The sequence below is a fragment of the Plecotus auritus genome, assembly GCF_963455305.1.
Source record: "Plecotus auritus genome assembly, chromosome: 10".
Taxonomy (NCBI): Eukaryota; Metazoa; Chordata; class Mammalia; order Chiroptera; family Vespertilionidae; genus Plecotus; species Plecotus auritus.
In genome coordinates this window covers 59,446,487-59,472,004 of record NC_137785.1, presented here as the reverse complement: position 1 = coordinate 59,472,004, position 25,518 = coordinate 59,446,487, and the positions used below count along the sequence as shown (strand labels likewise).

Genomic DNA, 25,518 nt, shown 5'->3' with positions numbered 1-25,518 from the left:
CCGGCGGGGCTCAGGGGTTGAGTGTGGACCTGTGAGCCTGGAGGTCAGGGTTCGATTCTGGTCAGGCCACAGGCCCGGGTTGCGGGCTCCATCCCCAGTGGAGGGCGTGCAGGAGGCAGCCGGTCCATGATTCTCTCTCATCATGGGTGTTTCTCTCTCTCTCTCCCTCTCCCTTCCTCTCTGAAATTGATACAAATATATTTAAAATTTTAAAAAGAGGAAGCCCTCACCTGCCACTGAAGATGCCACGCAGCTTCCCGGCTCCCCACAAAGGGGAGGTGAGGTGCCCGAGAGGGGGCGCCTCTGAAAAAGCAGGGTGTGGCCCATTAGCCAGGCGCGCCCCTCACGCTCACAAGCAGAAGCGCGCGCACCTGCTCGAGGCCCACGCCTGCCGACATCCTCACCTGCACCTCCCGACGCCCCTGGACACGCTCTCGGCGGCCGTGACGGACAGGCGGTTTCCTTCCCCGACACGGGCAGGGGGCTTTCAAACGGAGGAAATGAGAAAGCCGCCAGTCCCCCCGTCAGACCCAGCTCTCAGGGCCCTCCCTGCCCGTCCTGGGCCCCTGGCGTCCCCTCACCACGGGGGAGCCCCACCACATACAAGGTCAGGGTCAGCGCCTTCGGGGGACCCGCTCCTGGTGCCTGGGATGCTGGGCCCCTGCACCCACTGAGCACGGCGATGCTGTAGCTGGGGGTGGAGGAGGGGGGACAGGGGCCAGACTCGCCCTGAGCACCCATGTGGTCCCTCTCACAGCTGCTCGGGGAGCATGCTGTCAGACAGCCCATTGGGAAAGTGGTCCCACCTGCTGAAGGCGAGCCGACTCCCAGCCTGTGGCCCACCCGTCCAGCCCTAGAGACGGCCATTGAGAACGGCACACACACGTTCACCACGACCGACACCTACAGGGACGCTCACGCAGCGCATAAGGGAAACGACTCCAAATGCAAGCTCCCTAGGTGCCCGTGAGAGCGGGTGGACGGCGATGTGGCCGTGCGGTGGCCGGTGACACACCCGTGAAAAGGAACAGCGGTGCCCTGACCGGTGTGGCTCAGTGGCTAGAGCGTCGGCCTGCGGACTGAAGGGTCCCAGGTTCGATTCCGGTCAAGGGCATGTACCTTGGTTGCGGGCACATCCCCAGTAGGAGGTGTGCAGGAGGCAGCTGATCGATGTTTCTCTCTCATCAATGTTTCTAACTCTCTCTCCCTCTCCCTTCCTCTCTGTAAAATCAATAAAATATATATATATATATTTTTAAAAGACTGTAATGAAAAGACTTCGAAGAAGAGAAGGAGGGCGGAAGTGACCATCAGGAAACTCAGCACGAGACTGACCCCCACGTCTCAGCTGGCAGGGTCCTGGGGAAGGCGGCCACACCTCCACTAGGACCCCGGACAGCAGGACTGCAGAGCTCCGAGCCCGCGCCGCCACCCCACCGCCCCTCTCTTCCAGGGGCCCCTGCCAGGGGACCACACCCACCCACGGACGGCACATGAACGGCACGGCTTCCCTCCAGACCACCCCTCGGGCCCCGTGGGGCCCCCGGGACCTGGAAAGCTCCCCTCCCGGGAAGGTGGGCTTTTGCGAAGTGCAAACCGCTGGAAGAGGAACAGGGACACGCCGCGTGAACTGTGCGCGTCCACCTGTGCGCGTCCACCTGTGCGCGTCCCGTTGGGACAACCGGCCCGAGGAAGCCGCCACGCTCCGTGGGGGTGTGAGCCGTTAAGTCTGTTCAACGTCGTGACATACGAAACAGAAGGCCCGAGTGCCTGACCGCGGGAAAGCACCTCATCCCGGACACGGAGGGAAACTGAGGCTGGGAGGTGAAGAGGCTGTCGTGGGGGGGGGGGGGGGACTGTGATGGGAGCGGAGCCGGGACTAGAGGCTGGCTGGGGAGGGCCCAGCTCCGGCCCTCACTCTCCCACCCGAGTGCCCGCCACAGCAGCCGTGTCCCCGCCCTCGCCCCAGAGCCGGCGCGTGAAGACAGGAACCGCGAGCCCCGACCCCAGCGCGCGGCCGGCGAGCGCGGCCCCCTTACCGATCATGTGGTTGGCCACGTGGATCTGGATCTCCCGCTCGTTCTCGAAGGTCATCTGGCACTTGATGCACTGGTAGGTCTTTTTCTGTTGGAAACCGAAACAGGAAGGAGTCAGCCAGGCAGGAGGGAGGGGAGAGCAGAGGCAGGGCCTGCAGCCCGCTCGGGGTCCCCCGAATGGCTCTGGTCCCCCCCCGCCCCGAGTCGCTGTGGGCCGTGTTCTTCCCGCCTGCTTCCGAACCAGCCCCCCAGCCCGGGAAACAGGGTCGGGCTGCATCCCAGAGCAGCTGCTCCCTGCGAGGCCTGCGGGCCTGCCCCCTCCCATGTGCACACACAGCAGAGCCACCCGAGGGAGGGAGGGAGGGAGGCTGTCCGCTGGAGGGTGCACCACTATCCACCCATCTCCCCCCGCCTGCCCTCTGCCTCTTCACCCCTCCGCCCACCCATCTCCCCCCGCCTGCCCTCTGCTTCTTCACCCCTCCGCCCACCCATCTCCCCCTGCCTGCCCTCTGCCTCTTCACCCCTCCGCCCACCCATCCTCCTCTTCACCCCTCCACCCACCCATCCTCCTCTTCACCCCTCCACCCACCCATCTCCACCTGCCTGCCCTCTGCCTCTTCACCCCTCCGCCCACCCATCCCCCCCTGCCTGCCCTCTGCCTCTTCACCCCTCCGCCCACCCATCCCCCCCTGCCTGCCCTCTGCCTCTTCACCCCTCCGCCCACCCATCTCACCCTGCCTGCCCTCTGCCTCTTCACCCCTCCACCCACCCATCCTCCTCTTCACCCCTCCACCCACCCATCCTCCTCTTCACCCCTCCACCCACCCATCCTCCTCTTCACCCCTCCGCCCACCCATCTCCACCTGCCTGCCCTCTGCCTCTTCACCCCTCCGCCCACCCATCCCCCCCTGCCTGCCCTCTGCCTCTTCACCCCTCCGCCCACCCATCCCCCCCTGCCTGCCCTCTGCCTCTTCACCCCTCCGCCCACCCATCTCACCCTGCCTGCCCTCTGCCTCTTCACCCCTCCACCCACCCATCCTCCTCTTCACCCCTCCACCCACCCATCCTCCTCTTCACCCCTCCACCCACCCATCCTCCTCTTCACCCCTCCACCCACCCATCCTCCTCTTCACCCCTCCACCCACCCATCCTCCTCTTCACCCCTCCGCCCACCCATCTCCACCTGCCTGCCCTCTGCCTCTTCACCCCTCCACCCACCCATCTCCTCTTCACCCATTCACCCACCCATCCTCCTCTTCGCCCATTCACCCACCCATTCTCCACCTACCACCCATCCGTCTCTTCACCCATTCATCTACCCATCTGTCCACCTACCTACACATACACACACACACACACACACACACACACACACACACACAAACACACCTATCTATCCAGCTAGACAGCCACCTACACAGGCTTGGACATGCACATGAGGACACACACAGACATGCAGCACACATATGTACACCCCATGGCTATTACTGGAATTGCCTGCCTCTATGGGTGGATCCCAAACCTTAATAAAAGGGATAGCAAGGCCGGAGCGGGGGCAGTCCTCCCCCTAGAGGTGGGCTCCCGCCTGGCCCCCAATATTGCCAAATTAATGCTTTTCTAGTCTCTTTCATTTGTGTGCGGCCTCCTCCAGAACCCGAACCCTGAACCGGAACCCTGAACCACGCAGGAAGTGAAAGGGGTTCCCGCAACTGGCAACGCTCACCAACGCTCACCCCCACTCACCAGTGACACACACGCCCCTCTTGAACACACCCCCACACCCCACACAACAACCAACTCCCCATATCACAGGTGCATAGCGGCCACACCCCCCGAGGAGTGAAGACCAGTTCACGCAGGCTGACATCCGGTCTCGTCCCTCACACAGTTTCGGCATCCTCCCTGGACCCCTCGCAGCCACGCCCACCATCTCCCTGTCCCGACACGCACCAGCAGCCTCTGACGCCGTGTGCACAGCCCCACCCAGGGACGCACCCCCGTGGCCATTCCTGCAGACGCCTTTGCCCACGTGTGCACTCACACACAGGCAGGCACACGCGCACACACAGGCTCACCACACCACACCCGCGAAGGTGCGCGTGGACCCAGCAGCCCGACACAAAGCCGGCCCTGCGGCCTTGCCTGCGAGGCGGGGGCGCCCATGTCCAGAGCAGAGGGCACCGGCAGGCCTGTCGGTCCCCAGGCTGGTGGGACGAGCACGGGGAGAAGCAGGTGAGAACTCTCTCTCTCTCTCTCTCTCTCTCACCCTGATTTCCCGCTGCACCCTGGGCCACCGCCCCCTCCTCGCCCCAACACCTCCTCTCTGTCTGTGTCCCCTTCTCCATCCCCGAGAGACGCCCTCCCCCGCTGGAGCCTCAGCCCCGCTAGGCGACAATCACACACAGAACCTGGCATTCAAAGCAGCTCCCTTCCCATCCGCCGCTTCCCGGGGGGAGGGCAGGGGCCCCGCAGAAGCAACGCGGAGCGCCAGGACCTGAGGCCAGGGCTGCCTCCCAGCCTGGCCCTGCGCAGCCTCAGAGGCCTGGGCAGAAGGAGAGCACCCTAGAGAGGATGCGGACACGGGGTCAGGAGGGCAGGAGAGGGGAAGGACACAGAGCCGCTGAGCTTCCGGGATGGCGACCACAGCTCATGAGCACCTACTATGTGCAGGCACTGTTTACTTGAAACGCTCACCATCGCTCACCACCTACTGTGTGCAGGCCCCGTTTACTCGGAACGCTCACCATCGCTCACCAATTACTATGAGCAGGCACTGTTTACTCGGAACGCTCACCATCGCTCACCAATTACTATGAGCAGGCACTGTTTACTCGGAACGCTCACCATCGCTCACCACCTACTGTGTGCAGGCCCTGTTTACTCGGAACACTCACCATCGCTCACCACCTACTGTGTGCAGGCACTGTTTACTCTGAAGGCTCACCATCGCTGCAAGCTCGCTGCAGGGATGAGAAAGTGGAATTTCAAGAGGCTCAGCCACTTGGCCACAGCCCCGCGCAGGGATTCAGGCCCGGCAGGCTCCCGCCGGAGCCCCCTGTCTGAGCTGCCGTTCAGGGCTGCAGGCCCCAGACCACCGGGGACGGCTCTGGTCCAGGTGACAGGAAGCTGGTGTGACCTGGGCGAGCCCTCTGATCTGGACGCCTGCTCCCGCTCGGAGAGGGCGTGGGAAAGCACCCCGTAACCCCACGGCACCATGGCCTGGAGTTGGGGTGATGTTATAATTACCCATAAGCAGAGGGGGAGGCGGAAACCTCAATGCTTCACGCTCTAGCCAACAGCAGCCTCGGCCCCACAGGAACCCAGTCCTCCGAGAACTGGTTGCTATGGATACGCTCCCGAGGGTCCCAGCCTGCCAGCCCCCAAGCCCCTCGCAGCCCCCAGAGTCTGCTCCTGCCTGCGGGAGTCCTGGGGGAAGGAGGGCGGGCGGGCGGGCTGGCAGACAGCTGGGCCCCTGCCCCCGGGCGTGCCCAGGCAGGGGGCCAGGCCCTGGAGACGGCGCCCTCCGCGGGGAGGTGCAGGGCTTTGTCTCGCTCCCGTCTGCACACGGCCCATCTGCCAGGGCCTCGAGCTGGGACCGCCAGCTCACCTCCTCTCCCACAGGCCTGGCCGCAGACAGGAAGGCCCCTCGGGTCTGACCCCGGCGCCGCCTCGCACAGCTGTGCGTCCTGGGGTCCACGGCGCCCCTTTCTGAGCCTGGATCCTCTCTTTGCCAAGACAGAGGTCACAGCAAGGCTCCCAGGTTGTTGCCATGGAAACGAAATAAGAACCGATACCTACACAGTGGGTGCTTTAGGAAGCAGGACTTGAGGTGGGGTCCAGGACGGAGACAGGGAAGGAGGCGGCTCCAGCAGCCCCAGCGCCGCGGCGGGCAGTGCCAGAGAGACAGGGATGGGGCCGGGAGCACCTGGGAGGGGGCAGAGCAGGGCCCAGCCGGAGCATGGGGGTGACCACCCCAGACCCCGCCCCGCCGGCCTTGCCCGTCTCCTAACCAGGTTGGGCTCAGGGTGGGTCAAGCCGGGCCCTGGCACCGCACATCACCTGGCTCGCGGCCCGTCTCTGCCTCTTGAAAGCAGGGGCTCGAGGCCCACTTCCTGACTGTGCTGAGCCTCCGCGTCCTCGTGAGCTCTGGGTGCACTGAATAGATGAGGCCGTGGGCATCCTCGTCCCCACAGACGGCTGTGGGGACTGCACACGGGAAAACGACAGGGACGTCCGTCCGCTATGCGCTCTCCATGCTCAGAGCGAAACACAGCCCGGAATGAGTCACAATAGTCAACCCCTGACACGGAGCAGGCCCTGGCCCATCAGAGCGGAGACACACCCAGAGCGACCCCATCACCCCATGTCCGCTTTGGGGAAGGATGCTGCCGCTCTCCGACGCTATTATTTCTATTACCCGCTGGCCTGGCCGGGAGGACTGAGGCCCAGAGCCATCAGTCACGGGTGGGGCCCAAGCCCGTTTGGCTCAGAGGACAGAGCATCAGCCTGCGGACTGAAGGGTCCCGGGTTCGATATCGGTCAAGGGCACGTACCTCGGTTGCAGGCTCGATCCCTGGTTGGGGTGCGTGCAGGAGGCAACCAATTGGTGTGTCTCTCTCACATCGATGCTTCTCTCTTTCTGTCCCCCTCCCTTCCACTCTCTAAAAATCAATGGAAAAATATCCTCAGATGAGGATTAACGCCCCCCCCCCCCCCAAAAAAAGTCACAGGTGGGACCGGGAGAGGAGATTTTAACCCAGCCCCCCTGACTTCAGGCCCACATGCTCCTAAGTCCTCCCACGCTGGCCGGCCAGCACCGTGAGGCCGAGGACAGAGCTGCGCAGCAGTGACCAGGAAGGGCCACGATCAGGACCTAGCTTGGGGAGCTGGGCCAGGGACCCCCAAAGCACCTCCCACCGCAGAGTCTGCCTTCACTCTCTCCAGCCTCCTCGTTCCCTCACCAGCTCTCCCCCTCAGTGTCCCTGGGCCCAGGCCCCAGTTCTGAGCCCACAGCACACATCCCTGTCTCCCCACAGGCTCCCGTGGAAGGGGGCCCGCCCCTAGGTCCCACCTCCCTGCCCGCGGCGCCAACAGCGGCCCTCCCGGCAATGCTGCTCCGCCTCCGTCCCTGTGTCAGTCCTGGACCCCCCTCAGGTCCTCCTTCCTAACCATCTCGACCTGGGAACAAGACTACCTGAGTCCATGGGGTTCTCCAGCCCGTCCCTCTGACACCCGAGGGCCCTGCCGGCTCCAGACCCGCCATCAGGTGCCCCCTGGCCGCTGTCCCCAGAGCCCGTGTGGACCCTCCAGTAGCCCAGACGCCGCTGCCTCGTTGAAGCCACTGGATATGGGCCTGTGACTCCCCTGGTCTGGGACCAACCATGGCAGGGTCCATTTCTGACTCCTTGGCTGTAGGCAACCCAAACATAATGGATACTCAGGACAAATGTGATGAATCCATCAATCCATTCATCCATCAATGGATCATTATCGATAACAGGAAGCGGGACCATTTCTAGGGCGTTCATGTACCGGCAGCTGCACTCACTGTGCTGCTGCTGCTGCTGCGGATGGTACCGGCTGGTGGTTAGAGCCATGCCTGAGCCCTGGATGCCAGGCCCGGGCCTTGATGGGGACGTTACCTCCGTGAGTAACATGGACTCCTGGCTCTCAAGCTGGGAAAGCAAAGCGGCTTTCACCGCAGGACCACCCGGCCCTCCCCGCCCTCCCCATCCATCACAAGGGTGACAGCACTACGACCAGAGCTCTCACCGGGCGCCACACAACTGGAGGACGGGAGCGCGCCCTGTGCGACTTACGACTGCAACACGCACTGCATCAGCCACTGCGCCGGCCCTTCCCCGGATGACGTCATGGGCCGACGTCATGGGCCGACGTCATGGGCCCTCACAGTTCTATCACGCCAAGACAACAACTCCCCTTTCCCACATGAGCTCTTGGCAAATGAGGCTCAGAGAGATCAATAATGTATGCGTGTCACACAGCTGGAGGGGCCCCGGCGACACGGGGTTCCTACCTAAACCCACCGCAAAACAGAGGTGCCCGCCCCGCCGCCTGAGCGAGCTGCTCCTCGGGGCCACTGCAGGGCGCGCCCCCAGGCAGCGCAGAGCTCAGCGGGGGGGGGCTCCTGTGTGGATCAGCCGAGCCCCAAGGCGCAGGGCGCAGGGCGCAGGCTCCGGCGGCCGCACTTACCCGGGGCACTGGTGACGTCTGGGTGCCTTTCCGGGGCCCGCTGGTCTCTGGCGTGAGGTCGCGGTGGTCCACCTGCACGTGGCTCTCCAGGTCCTCGGCGCTCTCGAACTTGACGCTGCACTCGGGGCAGCGGAGGCCGGCGCAGGGCCGGTCGGCGGGCTCGGGCGGGGCCAGGCCGCCCACCTGTCCGTTGGCGCTGCGGGCCATGCAGCCGGCACAGAGGCCGTAGGGCAGCCCGTTGACGTCGAGTTTCACCAGGTCCTGCTTGCTGCGGAACTCCTTGAGGCACAGCGCGCACTTGTAGAGCTTCGGCAGGCCCTGGCCGTTGGGGGAGGACGCGGCCGAGCTGCCCGCCAGCTTCTGCATGTGGAAGGTGCCGTGGATCTTGAGCTCGAGCGTGGAGGTGACGGTCTGCATGCAGACCACGCAGCGGAAGCCGGTGAGCGAGTTACGCAGGTCGGGGTGCATCTGGCAGTGCTCGATGAACTCCTCCTCGCTCTGCAGCGGCAGCTTGCAGATGCGGCAGGTGCCCGTGTCCAGGCTCTTGCTGTGGGTCACCTTGTGCTCGGTGAGCGTGAGCAGCGAGGGGAAGCGCTCGCCGCAGATGGGGCACATGTAGTGCTTGGCGGGGCCCCGGTGCGTCTGCAGGTGCTCCCGGAGCCCGTTCTCGGAGAAGAAAGTCCGCGAGCACACGTTGCACTTGTGGCTGCCCTTGATGAACTCGGCCTTCTTGCGGGAGCCGTCGTCCTCGCCGGGCCGGATGTTGTGGTCGCGCAGCCGGTGGTTCTGCAGCAGCACCTCCATGGTGTAGGCCGCCCCGCAGATGTCGCAGCCGTACATGGGCTCCGAGGCGTCCACGTCGTCCTCGCTGGCCTCGTGGCTGTTGGGCGCCTCGGGGTTCTTGAGCAGCATGCCCTGCAGGTCGGCGGGCTCGGCCTTCTTGGCGGCGGCGGCGGCCGGGGGCACCCCGTTGGCCGTGCCGTTCTCGGCGGCGGCGTCGAACACGCAGTGCTTCTCGCGCAGGTGCTTCTCTAGCAGGATGATGGCGTGGAAGGCCTTGCTGCAGAAGCGGCAGTTGTACTTCTTGCTGTGCGTGGTGATGTGGCACTGCAGCTCCACCTCGGTGCTGAAGGTCTCGCCGCAGAAGATGCACTTGTGCGCCCTGGCCGGGTTGCCCAGGTGGCTGTGCTTGACATGCGCCTGCAGGTCGGCCTCCTTGCGGAAGTCCCAGTTGCAGGCCGTGCAGCGGTACATCTTCTTCTCGTTGCTGTGCTTCACCGCCAGGTGCACCTGGATGGACACCTTGGAGTCGAAGACCTCCTGGCACAGCGTGCAGTGGTACAGCACGAAGGTGTGCATGTCCAGCAGGTGCTTCTGCAGGTCGTCCACCGAGGAGAACTGCTTGTCGCAGCTCTCGCACACGTAGTGGGTGGACGTGGTCATGTAGTGCACCGTGAGGTGCTGCAGCAGGGACTCCTGGGAGTCGAAGTCCTCCTTGCACTGGGGGCAGGCCTGCTTCCGCAGCAGCAGCTCCAGGTGCAGCTTCAGGTGCGTCTGGAAGCTCTCGAAGTTGGAGAACTTGAGGTCGCACTGGTTGCAGGGGTACTCGCCGTTGGAGATGGCGTCGGCGCTCAGCGCGAGCCGCTGCCGCTTCGGGGAGGACACCTCCACGTCGGAGGAGACGGGGCTCTGCTCGGCCTTGGACTTCTTGCCGTGGGCCAGCGGGATGTTCTTGTGGTTCTCCTTGATGTGCTTGGTGAGCTTCAGGATGGAGCCGAAGATGGGCGAGTTGGTGCAGTAGGGGCAGGAGTAGACCTCCATGAAGGACTGCGCGGGCCGCGCCACGGGGGACTCGAGCTTGGCGCCGCCCACGCCGCAGTGGGCCTGCTGGATGTGCTCGGTGAGGGAGGACTCGGTCAGGAAGCCCATGGAGCACTGGTTGCAGAAGAAGGCGTTGCTGCCGTCGGGCGGGTTGGCGCCGGGGCCGCCGTGGGAGACGCGGATGTGCTCCTGCAGGCTGTTGATGTCGGCGAGCATCTCGGGGCAGTAGTTGCAGTGGAAGGCGGACAGGCCGCCGAAGGGCAGCGCGGGGGAGGCGTGGTTCTTGTGCAGCTTGAGCACGTGCTCGTTGAGGGTGTACAACGTGGGCACGGCGTCCAGGCAGATCTGGCACGTGTGGCTCTGCTGCGGCTTGTCGGCGTGCATGGTCTTCAGGTGGATCTCCAGCACGGCCAGGCTGGGGAAGTCCCGCTTGGAGCAGTAGGGGCAGCTGTACGCCACCTTGGACCAGCCCTGCCCGTCCTCCCGCATCTTCTTGGGGCCCCGCAGCGGCTTCAGGGTGGAGTCCGGGGTGGAGCCGCGCTCCACCGAGGCGCTGGAGTCGGGCGTGGCGCTGCTCATGGAGGCCACGCTGCCCAGCACGGGGTCGGGGCTGGCGCTGTGGTTGCTGGAGTCGGGCTGCCGGTGGCTGTCCAGGTGGCAGTAGACGCCCTCCACGGAGGAGAACTGCTCGGGGCACATGGGGCACTTGTGCTTCTGGTGGGCGTGGGCCTGGTGGATGTGGGCGAGCAGCGCGCTCTCGTCGCCGAAGGCCTCGGGGCAGTGGATGCACTGCAGGTCGGCCTTCTCGGAGAGCTGCGGGTGCCGCGTGAGCACGTGCTTCTCCAGCGCCTCCGTCTGGCTGAAGGTGTCCTCGCAGTAGTCGCACATGAAGTCGTCCTTGCGGGCCTCCTTCTCGCACTTGGCCAGGTGCTCCTTGTTCTTCTTGTGCGCCTGCATGTGGCTCTGCAGCGAGCTGGTGGACGAGAAGCCGCGCTTGCACACGGAGCACTTGAAGGGCTTGCTGGAGCTGTGCGTCTTCAGGTGGATCTTGAGGTGGTCGCTGCGGGAGAAGGCGGCCTCGCACTCGTGGCAGTGGTACTTCTTGTCGCCCGTGTGCAGCTTGATGTGGCGGTCGCGGCTGCGCTTGTGCTTGAAGAGGCGGCTGCAGTAGGTGCACTTGAACGGCAGCTTGTCGCTGTGGATCTGCTCGTGCCGCTTCAGGTAGCTCAGGCGGATGAAGGACTTGTCGCAGAACTGGCACGGGTACGGCAGGCCCGTGCCCCCTTCCTCCTCGCCCAGGCCCAGGTCGCAGCCATCCCCGATCATCTGCGTGGGTGACGCCACATCCTTGCTGGAGGGCGACGAGGCCACCCAGGAGAGCTGCGGGTCGTCGTCAGCATCTGCGGGTTTGGGGGGGGGGGAGGCGGAGAGCAGATTAGAGGCGATTCCCAGGGCGGCCGCCAGACAAGGACAGAGCCAGCGTCTCCACAGCGAGGCTGAGGCTTGCAGCTGGCCGGCCGGGGGTGGGGGGATGGGGGGGGGCGGGAAAGCAGTGGCCACGGGGGCCCTCCAGCCTGCAGCAGAGAGGGTGGCAGGGGGGCGGCGGCAGGAAATGGAGGGGCCGTGCCCTTCCCCTTGGCGACACCTGCCTGGGCCTCGATGGACAAGGTGTCCCCTTGGGAAGGGAGGGCGTGGCCCCTTCCCTGAGGGGGTGCAGGGGCCGCTGGGACAGAGCCACCGGACGTGAGACAAGTTCCCGCGCCAGATGGAGACCTGGGGTCCCCTCCCCTCCCACCCCCTGCCCTGGCGGGAAGCCCTCTCGCGGGTCCCGGGGGCACGGGCACCGCTTCGCCAGGAAACACGCGCATGCTCGTGAATTGGGCCGCGCCACGTCGTTGGGGAGGGGGGGCCCCGAGGAAGCTGGACGGCTCCACCCGGTGGCAGACACACACCAGGCGGGAAGTCACAGGCACGTGGCATCGGACACCCGGGCGCACGCGGGCGCGGGCGGAGGCCACGGAGAAGGGTCTGTGTTTCCAGCCCAAACCATGCGAAGGGGCTCTTTTCTTTGCTTCCCTCCACCCGACGCTCACCCAAGGCCACCCAAGCCCGGGGAGAGGGGGCCTGACGGTGACTGAGCAGAGGAGGGGCCAGGACCCAGGTGGCCACGGAGCTCAGAGCCTGTGGGCCCCGCCATCCCCGGGGGGGCGGAGCTCTCCTCACGCAGACGCCCCGTGTGGCCCCCCCCACTCCCCGGGGCCGGAGCCACCCCCACCTCCTCCCCGGCCTTTGCTGGCCCACCCAGCCTCAGAGGAAAGGAAACGAACAAGGAACTGGCTGTTTCTGGGAGAACAAAGGCGCACAGGACGCAGCACCTGGAGCAGGGGAGGGTCCCCAAGACGCGGCCAGCCCAGCGCCGGGCAGGAGGGCGTGCCAGGCTCCGGTGGCGCCGGTGGATTTAAAACTTAATAGTGAGTGAAACGGACCGCAGGCTGCTCCGCGCAGGGGAGAGGCAGACAAGGGCTCAGGTTCGGCCGCACTGGCCTTGCTCTGTAACCGGGACATCAAGCACGGCCCGCCCCCGGCCCCGCCAGCCCGGCTCAGCCTCGGACGCAGCCGGAGGGTCTGCGCTGCAGGGGGGCAGAGGGGCAGGGGCAGGGGGCCACATCCCGGCCCAGGCAGACACAGCATGCACACGCACACAGCTCACGCAGCACCCCACAACTCACACAGACTTACACCCAAACACATACTCACCTACACACAGCCACACCTACCTTCCCATGTCACATATGGTCACATACTCTCCCACACATGCACATCCACTCATGCACTATCACTCGCACACAAACACGCATGCACACGCACTCACATCCAGCCATACTCACGTCACATACAACCACATACTCTCCCACACATACACATCCACTCATGTACTATCACTCGCACACAACACGCATGCACACGAACTCACGTACAGCCATACCTATCATCACACTCACATCACATATAATCACATGCTCTCCCACACATACACATCCACTCATGCACTATCGTTCGCACAAACACGCATGCACACGCACTCACATGCTCACGCACTCTCCCCTGCAGACACGCTGTCACCGCCATTGCACTCATACTCACAGGGACACGGGCCCTCTCAGCTCCCTGTGCTGTCCCAGGCCAACCCCCCGACCTCGAGAGGTGGCAGGTCTGACCAGAGTGTCTTGCAGGGTCCCTCGGGGCTGCCTCTGAGCCTGCTCCCAGGCCGCCTCCCCACCCCGGTGCCCCCCGCACCTCTGACCGTGTGAAAGGCTGCCCGATGCCAGCAGGCACAGCTGGCAAAGCTCCCGGCCCCGAGCCCCGCATCCCCGGCAGCCGCCCCACCTCTGAAGCCCAGCCACCCCGCCTGGCACAGGCACCGCCCCGAACGGCCTCCCAGCGTGAGCACCTGCTCCCCTGGGGGTCTCACGTTACGGGGCGCAAGGACGCAGGCGCCGTCAGCACCTCGGATTAGAAATACCCGCCCTCCCTGCTAACTCCCAGCCCCTGCTCGCTAAGGCTCCGGGCGCAGACAAAGGGGCCACGGGAGAAGGTGGCTGGAGCTGGGGCCCCGGGGGACCTGCTGGACCCGCCCCCGGGCCCGCCTTCACTGTGTCCACGTCTGAGCTCAGGCTCACTCAGGCTGCCCTGGAGCGGGTCCTGCGGGCCCAGCAACACCGCTGAGCGCCTTCCCTCCCGCGACCACCAACGCGGGGAACCAGGACCCCTCCCACTGCACAGACGAGGAGCCCGTGCCTCAGTCTCCCCGGGAGATGACCGCACCAGGACGGTCCCCCGTCAGCCCCCTGACCAGAACGCGGGCCTGAGTGAGCTTCCGCGGGTCGGCTGGAGAAGACGCCGCCGGCACAGGTGAGAGGGAGGGGACCCCGCGTCAGCCTCCAGCGCAGGCCCGATCTGGACCTCCTTGGGGCCTCTGTGGAGGGAGGACCGGGCTGGCCCGCCGTCCGCATTTCGGGGAGGGGCCCCCCCGGAGGCCGGCGAGGCCCAGGATGGTCACCTGCTCCCGAACCTCGTTCCACCTGCCCTGAAACCCCCGTGTTTGTTCGTCCGCCCGGGCACACTGCTCTGGACCCCGGAGACCGTCCACATCCGAGAAAGGAGAGCGGGCGGGGCACAGGACTGCGGAAAGGCGCTGTTCTCCGTTACGGGACTGTCCCGAGAAGGCGCGGGGCTCGAGAGCACGGAGGAGCGCCGGGCCGAGGCGGGCGGGGCAGGAGACGGGTACCACGGGCGCCGGGCAACCTTCCAGGTGGGGGGATCGCTCCGACCCTGGTCTGGCGGGGACACACGGCTCTGTAAATGCACCACGGCCTGGAGCTGCTCGCTCGACACGAGCGAACTTTAGGGTTTGCCAAGGGTACGTCACTAACGCTGCTGAAGAGAAAGCACTGCTTGCCAGTGAGAAGAATGAGCACTGGCCCTGGCGAGGGTGGCTCAGGAGGCCGGGTGTGGTCCCGGGCGCCAAAAGGTCGCTGGTTCGAGTCCCGGTCAGGGCACATGCCCAGGTTGTGTGCTCGATCCCCAGTAGGGGGCGAGCGAGAGGCCACTGATGGATGATGTTTCTCTCTCTCTCTCCCTCTCCCTTCCTCTCTCTAAAAGTCAATAAAAATATTTACAATAAGAAGCAGAAGAACGAGTGCTGATTAGCACCAGTGGTAACATCAGCCGCCATGGTTATGAGGCACATTTCACGGGCAGTTCTGCTCAGCCAGCGACCTGCTTCTTTCCCACGAGGTGGGGTCCGAGCCCTGGGGACACTGATGTTTGCCTGGCGGCTAAGAGGACACGCTGGACCAGGGGTCCTCAAACTTTTTAAACAGGGGGCCAGCTCACTGTCCCTCAGACCGTTGGAGGGCCGGACTATAGTTTAAAAAAAAACCTATGAACAAATTCCTATGCGCACTGCGGGCCCGGGACGCGTCGGCTGCTAAGCAGGACAGGCAGCGGCACCCGGCGGGCCGGATCCATGTCCTCGGCGGGCCGCCTGTGGCCCGCAGGCCGTAGTTTGAGGACCCCTGACTTAGACTCCCCGCTCCACCAAGTTAATTAGCCTCCATCGGGTGTTTTTGTATTAATATATATTTTTATTGTTGATAGTATTATAGATGTCTCCTATTTCTCTCCCTCTCCCCCGCTCCTCCCAGCCCCTGCCCACCCCCCTTCCCCAGGTCTTCGCCACCCGATGGCCCGGGTCCGTGGGCTGTGCATGTAAGTGTCTAAGTTCTTTGGTTTATCTCTTCCCGTCCCCGCATCCCCACATCGAGGTGTGTCAGTCTGTTTCATGCCCCCCTGGCTTTGGGTCTTATTTTGTGGGTCAATTCATTTTGGTCATTCGATTCCACAAATAAGTGAGATCATGTGATGTCTGTCTTTCTCAGACGGGCTTATTTCCTGAGCATACCATTTTCCAGGCCCGTCCATGCTGTCCCCAAAGGTAAGAGGTCCCTCTTTTTCACAGCTGCGTAGTATTCCATTGCGTAAATGCCCCACGGCTTTTTTATCCATTCATCTCCCGACGGGCACTTGGGCTGTTCCACACCTTCGCTATTGTAAGTAACGCGGCCATGAACATAGGGGTGCGTCTGTTCTTTCTGATGGGTGTTTTGAGGTGTTTTTGTTGGTGTGTGTGTGTGTTTTTGTTAATCCTCAGCCAAGGATATTTTCCCATTGATTCTTAGGGAGAGAGGAAGAGAGCGGGAAAGACAGGGAGAAACATCAATGGGAGAGAAACACACCGATGAGTTGCCCCCTGCATGAGCCCTGACCAGGGCCCCGGGCCAGCGAGGAGCCTCAACCAAGGGACGTGTCCTTGACCAGAACCGAACCCGGGACCCTTTCATCCGCAGGCCAACGCTCTATCCACGGAGCCAAACCGGCTAGGGCAGAGTTTGGAGGGTTTTAGGATGTATTCCCAGGAGTGGGATCGCTGGGTCAAACGGAAGTGTCATTTTTAATTTTTTGATGAAATTCCACAGCTTTTTCCCAAGTTGCCTGCACCCATCTGCATTCCCACCAGCCATGAACTAGTGTTCCCTTTTCTCCACATCCTCGCCAGCACTTGCTATTTGTTAGACGAAGAGACCGGCCTCAGTTTCCTCATCTGTAAAATGGGGATAAGAACAGTCCCACCTATACCGTTGCTAAGCCGATGAAATAAGTGACTATTTATAAAGAGTTCTAGGCGTGCCAAAACCGGTTTGGCTCAGTGGATAGAGCATCGGCCTGCAGACTGAGGGGTCCCGGGTTCGATTCCGGTCAAGGGCATGTAACATGGTTGCGGGCACATCCCCAGTGGGGGGTGTGCAGGAGGCAGCTGATCGATGTTTCTCTCTCATCGATGTTTCTAACTCTCTATCCCTCTTCCTTCCTCTCTGTAAAAAATCAATAAAATGTATTTAAAAAAAAAAAAAAAGAGTTCTAGGCGAGAAATGCTCTCTAATGTATACAAATAGCCACTGGCTCCCGGCTCCTGCTCAACCTGAGGCCACAGGGCAGACAGAGGGAGAAGACACATCCCACCACTGCTGGGCTGGCTCCCAGGGGCACGAGCCAGGGAGGGTCTGGGTCTGAGTAACCATCAGCAGGGTCTTACGTTAAGGACCAAGAGTTTCCCCTGCGGAAGATGGTTTTTATTTATTTTTTTTACAATATATTTTTACTAGAGGCCCGGTGCATGGAATTCATGCATGGGACGGGTCCCTCAGCTTGTCTGCACCCTCTTGCAATCTAGGACCGCTGGCTCCTGACTGCTCGCCCCTAACCACTCCCTGGGGGGCAGGGCCAGCCTAGGCAAGGGGCCGTGGTGTTCTGGTCTCTGGTCATTCTGATTGTTCCCCCGATTCTTCTACTGGGCTTTTATTATATAGGATTGATTTCTGAGGGGGAAAGGGAGGGAGAGAGAGAGAGAGAGAGAAACATCCATGATCAGAGAGAATCATGGACTGGCTGCCTCCTGCACGCCCCCCCCCCCCCCCACTGGGGATGGAGCCCGCAACCCAGGCATGTACCCTGACCGGGAATCGAACCATGACCTCCTGATTCAAGGTTGGCGCTCAACCACTGAGCCACACCGGCCGGGCCAGAAGGTAGTTTTCAAAGCAAAGGCTGCTGTGCTGGACCTGCACCGTGGCCCCAGGGCCCCTGCACGTACCACCCCAGGGTGTCAGAGAGGAGAGGAACTGTCTGGGGCACCCAGCCCACCCCTTTCATTGCACAGATGGAGAAATTGAGGCACCAGCGCTTTGCAAGGGCTTGGACTTGGGTCTCCAGGCTCCTGGGGGAGTGGGTGGGAGACCCTCCGACTCCCCGACCCCTCCCCCAAGAGGGCACTGCCCTCCCAGAGGGCCGCTGGGCCCACAGGACAAGGAGGAGGCGCCCCCCGTTCCCTGGAAGCCCCTGGCCTCCCGGAGCTCACAGCTCGCCCGGCCGCTCCTTCCCTACACAGACTTACTCAGCACCGGCATTGAGAACGCAACTGAGCTTGACTTTTATTGCAGAAATTAAACAGATTAGGGGGCAAATGAAGCGCCCCCCAATCTGCCCCGCTGAGAGACTCCCCAAAGATGGGACGCTTGTAGCTAGTGGAGGGGCTCCAAAGGGCCCCCCATCGGCGCCTGGCCTGGCCTCCCTGGCACCCCAACATCGCCCTGCCGCCTCCCACCTCCTCAAGGGAGGAGGCAGCTGCCCCTGAAGTCATCTCAGAGCTTTCTGGAAACAGCCCCGCCAAGGCCCGGAGCGAAGGGCTGAGCGCCTGGAGAGAGAGCAACATGCTTTCGGGGTTGAATCACTGTTTTTCTGGGCTCCCTTCGGAGACCGGCAGAGCCCACATTCGGCCGCGTGCGTGGACCCGGGACCAGCAACAGCTGCGTGCTAATTGCATGTAGCGTGCAGCAAACCTCCCTTTCATCGCAGGCTGCAAATCTGTTACATCTGTCTCTCCTTTGTTTCTTCCAGGAGATACAAGCTTGTTCCTACATTCTTCTCACCTGTAGCGGTGATTAAAATTCATTACCAATGAAAGGAGCGAACAGACAAACAAGTTCCTCTGCGTACCGTTCTACACTCCAATTAGAAACAGCTGTTTGCTAATTCATGCAGCGCGGCTTGGTCGTGCTCTGAGTCAATAAAAACTCACCCCACGGCTGCGGAAATTGGGGGAGAGTCCACAGAGTTAACTTGGCCTTGGCGTCTCCAGGCGGGACCGCAGTGGCAACCCCTCCGACCGCCGCCGGGGGCCGCCGGTGGGGGGGGGCGGGGCCCTTGGTTGGCACTCTGGAGACATCCATCCTGGCCCTACGGGGAACCCCAAATTTGGAGTGCCCGGCGCCTCTCCCCTAGACACAGGCCCAGAAGGAACCCCAAAATAGACTCCTCGTCTCCTCCCCTGTCCCGGAACCACCATCACCACCACCAAAAAAAAAAAAAAATCAACTCTGATTAAACGCAAACCACACACATCCTCCAGCTGCCAGAGGGAACAGCAAAATTGAAAGTTTAATTGGAACCCGGAACAACTTAAAACTATTAAGTAGAGGTGAGGCTTTTCTGTCCTGGTCAGAAAACAGTCCTCTGGTTGGGATTAAGCTCTTGTCTGGACAGCATTCTTCCACTCGCTGCGTTTCAGATGCCAGTCTTCGAAGCTTCTAAGAAGCGTTCAGGCGTCTCCTGGGCCCACGTGAGGGAAAAGGCGCAGAGCGTCCAGAGCGCGCCCCACCCCAGGCTTGATGGGGAGTGGATGCTCCCGCTCCTTTATGGGGAGGGAGGTGAGCAACGCTCCCGGGAGCCTGTCCTGCCACTGCGGCATCGTACCTAACCCGCTCTGTCCTGGCTGACACGCCTCCGAAACACCGCCTCCAGGAAGCCTTCTTTGATTCCCCCGGCCATTCCTTCTCGACCTCTAGGCCCCACCTTTGGGCCATGTCTCGCCCTGAACCGTGGCTCTTGGGACCGCTGTTTATTTTTGAGTCCGTGGGGAAGCCCTGTGTCCCGTGCATCTTTCCGGGCTGGGACACAATGACACTGAGCCCCCGTTTTCAACTTCAGACTGGCAGCCCCCCCCCCCCCCACTCCAGCAGCTACCAGCTGCAGCGCCCTCGGTGTGTGCAGGTACAGTGCCAAGTCTGTCATAGACTCAGCCTCGTTCAAGCCTCACCTCCACCCTATGCCGGGGCACCATCCTTTGCCCCATGTACGGACTCGGAGAAGGCACAGGCCCGCGTCCCACAGCATTTTGTGGAGCGAGTCCGGAATGATCCCATATTTCTCCAAAAGAGCCACCAAAGCCTCCACTATTGTCAGGGAGCCTGCCTCACCCGGCCCAGCCTCTGAGCCCTTGTTCCAGCCACGGTGACCCCCAACGATGCCCCTTCACGGCACTGCCCACCCAAACCCAGCCTGGTCCTCAGGCCCAGCTAACCACCCACTGTGCAGATGGGGATACTGACTCAAGGGAGGGACCGGCCCCAAGGCACAGCCAAGAGGATCTGGCTGCCTGGCTCAGGGAAAATGTCAGTAGGGTTGGGATTTGGGGGGCCCCCCTCACACACACACCCCTCCCCGGGAGGATGAGAAGACGGGCAGGACGCAGACGTGCAAACTGAGGGAGACGACCGAGGGAGCATCATCAGTCGCCCAGGCCCCTGCACACGCGGGTCACCCTTCAGGTGTGAGAACTTCCTCCCCGCCCCCACCCCCCGGGCATCTGGGAAAGGGAGACACTGCCCCCACCCCAGCCGGGGCGAGCGGAGTCCCTGAGGGAGGAGCCAGGCCTGCAGCTGCCCCTGTCCCTGGCAGGGCTGGTTACCAGCTCCTCCGGCGTCAGCACATAGTAGGTCCTCAGCATTTGCTGACTGTGCCACGAGCGAATGAATGAATGAGTGTTTCAGCCAGGCCTCCGGCCGGAGCCGCGCAGGGCGAGGACCCAGCTGCCCGCTGCTCACCCCTCAGCCAGCCCCATCTGAGCAGCTCTGCACCTGTCCCTGCGCGTGGCCTTCCCAGGATGGCGTCAGCGTTTCCCCACAGGGACTCGCCTGGAGACCATGCCGAGTGGCCCCTCATGTCGGGGTCCCTGGGAGCCCCCACAGGTGCCTGGAGGGAACTGTCTGCTTGACGAGTCGATAAACGAATGGATGGGTGAACGGGTGCACGTCAGGTCCTGGCCCAGAGGGAACACCTGGCGACTAGGGCATGAATGCATGAAGGATGGGATGGCTGGACGGACGGACGGATGGACGGACGGACGGGTGGATGGATGGACGGATGGATGGGCGGATGGATGGACGGATGGATGGATGGATGGATGGACGGATGGATGGATGGACGGATGGATGGATGGATGGATGGCTGGACGAATGGATGGATAGACGGATGGATGGATGGATGGATGGATGGATGGATGGATGGACGGATGGACGGATGGATGGCTGGACGGGCGGATGGATGGATGGACGGATGGACGGATGGATGGATGGACGGATGGATGGATGGATGGACGGGCGGATGGCTGGACGGGCGGATGGATGGATGGACGGACGGACGGATGGATGGACGGATGGATGGATGGATGGACGGATGGATGGCTGGACGAATGGATGGACGGATGGATGGATGGATAGATGGATGGATGGATGGATGGATGGATAGATGGATGGATAGATGGACGGATGGACGGATGGATGGCTGGACGAATGGACGGATGGATGGATGGATGGATGGATAGATGGACGGATGGATGGATGGATGGATGGATGGATGGATGGACGGACGGATGGATGGGTGGATGGATGGATGGATGGGTGGATCGATGGATGGACAGATGGATGGATGGTGGACGGATGGATGGATGGATGGATGGTGGACGGATGGATGGATGGATGGATGGACGGATGGCTGGCTGGCTGGATGAATAGACGGACAGACGGATGGATGGACGGACGGATGGATGGACAGACGGACGGACGGATGGATGGACGGATGGATGGTGGATGGATGGATGGATGGATGGAATGAAAAGCTAGTCTGAAAGAGGTGCTAGGGGCCCCTCCGGCCGGTGCGTCTCCAGCTGGAATGGAGGCGTTAATGAGCTTGACCACTCGCCTGACTGCCTGGGCCCAGAGCGGCCGCCTTCTGCAGAGCCCGTCCAGTGTCGCCGAGGCCCCTGGGGCCCGCACATTGAGGCAGGATGCAATTAGTCCGGGCTCCAGTGTGAGCGCATTGGTCATTCTTCTTTTTGAAAGAACATCGTGAGCCAAGGAGAAAGCAAGGGCGTGGGGGACAGAGGGCAGGGATGGAGGCCTGAACCCCCGGAGAAATGCATTAGAACAAGGAGACACTGGGGGGTAGGAGGGGGGGCAGAGGGGCAGTGATGGAGGCCTGAACCCCCAGAGGAATGCATTAGAACGAGAGACACTCGGGGGGTGGGGGGGCAGAGGGCAGGGGTGGAGGCCTGAACCCCTGGAGGAATGCATTAGAATGAGGAGACACTGGGGGCGGGGCGAGGCGGTGGCTTTTATTTATTCAGACCAGCGCACAACAAATACGCAGATGTAATAAGATAATAAACTGAGACTCCACACTCTTAAAGGGACAGACTCAGCACTGTGATTTGGGGTGGGGGGTACATTTTTGTCTGTGGAAGGAGGCATCCCTCAAGCAGTTTGGTGAGGGTGTGCATGTGTGTGTGTGTATGTATATGTGTGTGTGTGAGTGTGCCCACATCCATGCATGTGCATGCGTGTCTTCCCCACCAGGCATCTCCAAAACTCACCTCCCACCTCATTACCCGACGAACAAGGGCACCTCCCACGAGAAACACAGCCCAGCGGCCCCTGAGTGTCTCTGGAGGGAGGTGGGGCCGGCCAAGCACACGTGTGTCGCCCCTTCCTACGCCCCTGCCCTGGGCTCTCCTTCCCTCCCGAGGAGAGTGAGCATTCCCTGCTCACCTCGGGCAGCTCCTTCCATTCATTCCTTCCTTCGTTCATCCGCTCGTTCTCCAAACGCGTACCGAGCGCTAGTCCAGGCCCGCTCTCCAGGTGCCGGCCCCGCCCGTGGAGCCTGCCTCCCCGGGGTCAGAATTGCCTCCGGGAAGCCCCGGAGCCAGAGACGGCTGGGTGCGCGTCCCGGCTGCCATCCCCCCTCCCCGCCCCCCGTCCAGCTGTGTGACCAGGTCCGTTACTGGGCCTCGTAAGCCTCACGCAGGGGACGCCCGGGCAGAGGATGCGGCCTCCGCTGGTGCGGTGAGGATTAAACCGGATAATCCAGGTTAAGCACTTTGGCCCCGCGCCGGGCGCACGGAGACGCTCCGTGAACGTATTACCACCTGTCGTTTCCAGATCAGTGGCAGCAAGAGGCGGTGCTGGGAGCCCCTGGGTGACCACGGGCTCCCCGCTCTTGCCGAGCCGCGCCCCCTCCTTGCCACGCCCTCACACCGCCATCCCCGGGTGGAGCAGGAGGTAGTGACGTCGGGTGACAGAGGAAGCCGAGCCCACTGTCTTCCCACAGAGCCCAAACACAGCAGGGCCGGCGAGGGACCCCAAACCCCCTCGGTCCTCACATCCCCTCTGTCACGAGGTTTGGTCCCTCCCAGTGATGGGGACTCACTCCCTATGAGCTTCCTCAGTGAGACGAAGTGACGTCACCGTGAGCCCTCGGGGGCACCCGGCCCCCCCCCCCCCCGCGGGGAGGAGTGCGAGACGCGGGCGGCAGCCGCTTGTCTAAGGGGCCCTGCAGTTCACGCTTTTTCCTTCAGCGACACCACCGCCTCTGCTGCCCGCCCCGCTCCAGGCTCCGGGACGGGTCGTGAGCGGCACAGTCCTTGCCCTCCGCGCGGGACACCCAGAATGCAGCGCTCACTCCATCTGCCACAGCCAGGTGGCCCGGGAGGATGCGGGAGAAGGGAGGGACAGGGAAGGACACAGAGACAGGTGACACTAGCAGACCCGAAGCCAGCGAGCAAGGAGCGGGGCGGGACCGGGAGGAGGGCAGGGGGCCCAGCGAGGCCCCGAGTCCGAGCAGGCTCCCCTGGGTCCCTTCCAAACCCCAATCCCTGTGATGCCCACAGGATGCGCAGGGCGGAGGCTCTGGCCCTGCCTTCAAAGGTCACAGGTCAAGCTATCCATTCCCCCAGGGACCTCAGAGCCAACCCCGGCCTCGACTCACTGTGTGACCTGAAGCTGGTGTCTCGACCTCTCTGGTCCTGGCTTCAGCAATGGCTAACGGGGGGCTGAGCATCCTCCAAGAAGGCGCAGCGCTGCCAGGGGCGGGAGGGTCCCCGGGCCCCCCACGCTGTGCAGGACGCACCGCCCCACGCCTCTCTACCCCGTTGCGCCATTCTCACGCCCGCAGCAGCAACGCCACGCACGACTGGTACTCCTGCCAACATAGCTGTTAACCGGTAGCCAGTAATAACACGTTACCCTATCAATTTGCTTCTGAAACGCTGTGCAATCGCGGAATCCGAGTTTGCCATCTCGGTAGCTTGGTTACGACGCAAACAGAGAGGAACCTGCCAGCTCCCTCCCGAGGCGGAGGCTGGCCACGAGAAAGCCCCGCTGGCCACGGGAGGCCCCCCACCCGCGAGCGAGGCCCACGGGGATCAGGAGCCCGTGATGGATAGTCCGGAGGCCTGTCTCCGTGCCCCTCGGCCATCACCTCTGTGACTGGGGAGCAGCCGATGGCCCGCCAGGCTGGCTGTGTGGGTGGCAAGTTTGGGCCCAGAAACCGGCACTCCGGGCCCAGGCCAGGCATCGTGGTCGGAAGTGGGGCAGATACGAGGGCGTGGGAGGGGGGCGCGCGGAGGGGCACACCAGCCCCGAGGGCACCCGAGCATCATCAGGGACACAGCCAGGCCTCCTCGAGGAGCCAGCGGGGCCAGGAGGCCGCACGCGGAGCTCACGGAGGAGGACAGGGAGAAGCAAACGCGGCGCCAGACCCAGAAGTCGGGGTGCTCGCCGGGGGGCCCCACGCCACCCCCCCGCTGGAGGGCCCGACGCAGACCTAACACCTGGCGGCCGGCGCCTCTGGGCCCTGCCTTTCCCTCCGCCGGATCCAGGAAGTCTCCTTCCTTCTGGACCGGGTTCCCCCGCCTCCCTCCCGACGAGCGGGGAGCCGCTCAAGGGACTCCTGGCGTCCGGTGCAGACACCGGCCTGTTTTGCTCATTCTCCCCCAGCCCTGCCCCCCCTTACCTCGTCCCCTGCTCACCGGGGCGCCCCAGGACAAACAGGTCGCTGCTCTTGTCCCCGACACCCAGCAGCGGGCAGGCGAGGGCCGGAGAGGCGCTTCCCACTGCCCCACCGGTGACCTCAGCCCCCGGACGCATCCCCACCCTCGGCCTCAGCCGGGAAGGATGGGCCGAGTGAGCGTGCGCTCCCGCCGCGGCGCTTGGCGTAGCATCCAGCGAGCAGGGAGAGAAAGGGCCTCGGGGAGGGGGGCGGGGAGGAGGCAGGAGGCCAGAGGCTCGGCCACTCGGCCAGATGTTGACCCAGTAGAGGGCCCCGGGCCCCAGGGGTGCCGGGAAGTGGGGACTCCCCCGCGGGCTCTGGGGCTCTTGCCGAGACGAGGGGTCTGGGCCGGCCCTGAGGTTGGGGTTGGAGGGGGACACGGAGAGCCAGCCCGGAGCTGCCAGGACAGGGTGGGGGACAGCCCCTCCGAGGCCCGGGTGGGGTGGGTGGGGTGCCGTCTGCGGGAAGGAGCTCTCGGCAAATGGAAACCAGGCCTGGGAATCGGGCCGGGCCTGGCTCTGCTCAGCTCTGGGGAACAGCCCGCGGCTCGCTCGCTCGCTCAAAGGTGCCCCAGCCTGGCGAGAGGCGGTGTGAGACGTCACAGAGCAGGGAGGGGACCGGGCCGCTCGGCAGGACAGGGGTGTCCAGCGGGGGCAGCCACAGCGCCCCCTTTCCCTTCCTTGTGCTCTGACGCCCTCATGGCCGGCACGTCCCCCAGGGCCCACTTTCGGGCGGTTTCCACGTGTCCCTGGGCCTGAGCTGCCTCCGGGGCCTGGGGTCAGGGTCACACCGGGTCAGGCAAACGCGACCTCCCCACTCCCACCACGTTCATTTTGGGAGACCCAGGCCTGACTCCTGAGGCCCCGGCCCCGGACACGTGGCTGGGCCGGCAGCGCAGGACCGTGGGCCCGCGGGGCCCTGACACCAAGAGCTTGGAATGCAGAGTCCAGGGAGTGTAGGTGTCACCCCATTCCTCCCTCCCCCCGTCCATTCCCTCCTAAGGTCAGTGGCCAGATGTTGGCGATGTGTTTGCCGCCCACGAAGCACCATGGTGCTGGGGGGCGAGGGGGCAGCAGGCAGGCAGTCCTTGTCCCGGCGGGGGGGGGGGGTGCCTCACAGCCTCGCGATGGAGACAGGCGTTGTATGAGCTGTGATATCTGCTGTGACC

General features: G+C 63.4%; 1 protein-coding gene across 1 annotated transcript in view; it reads right to left on the bottom strand.

Annotated features, from left to right (window-relative positions):
- The window catches only part of ZNF423 (zinc finger protein 423), a 244,990-nt gene that overhangs the window by 92,620 nt on the left and 126,852 nt on the right, over positions 1-25,518 (bottom strand). The window contains exons 4-5 of the mRNA XM_080644591.1: positions 8,250-11,470; positions 2,040-2,124 (exon numbers count right to left, since the gene is read on the bottom strand). Coding sequence (XP_080500717.1) covers positions 2,040-2,124; positions 8,250-11,470 — 3,306 coding nt within the window. The remainder of the gene's footprint in view (positions 1-2,039; positions 2,125-8,249; positions 11,471-25,518) is intronic.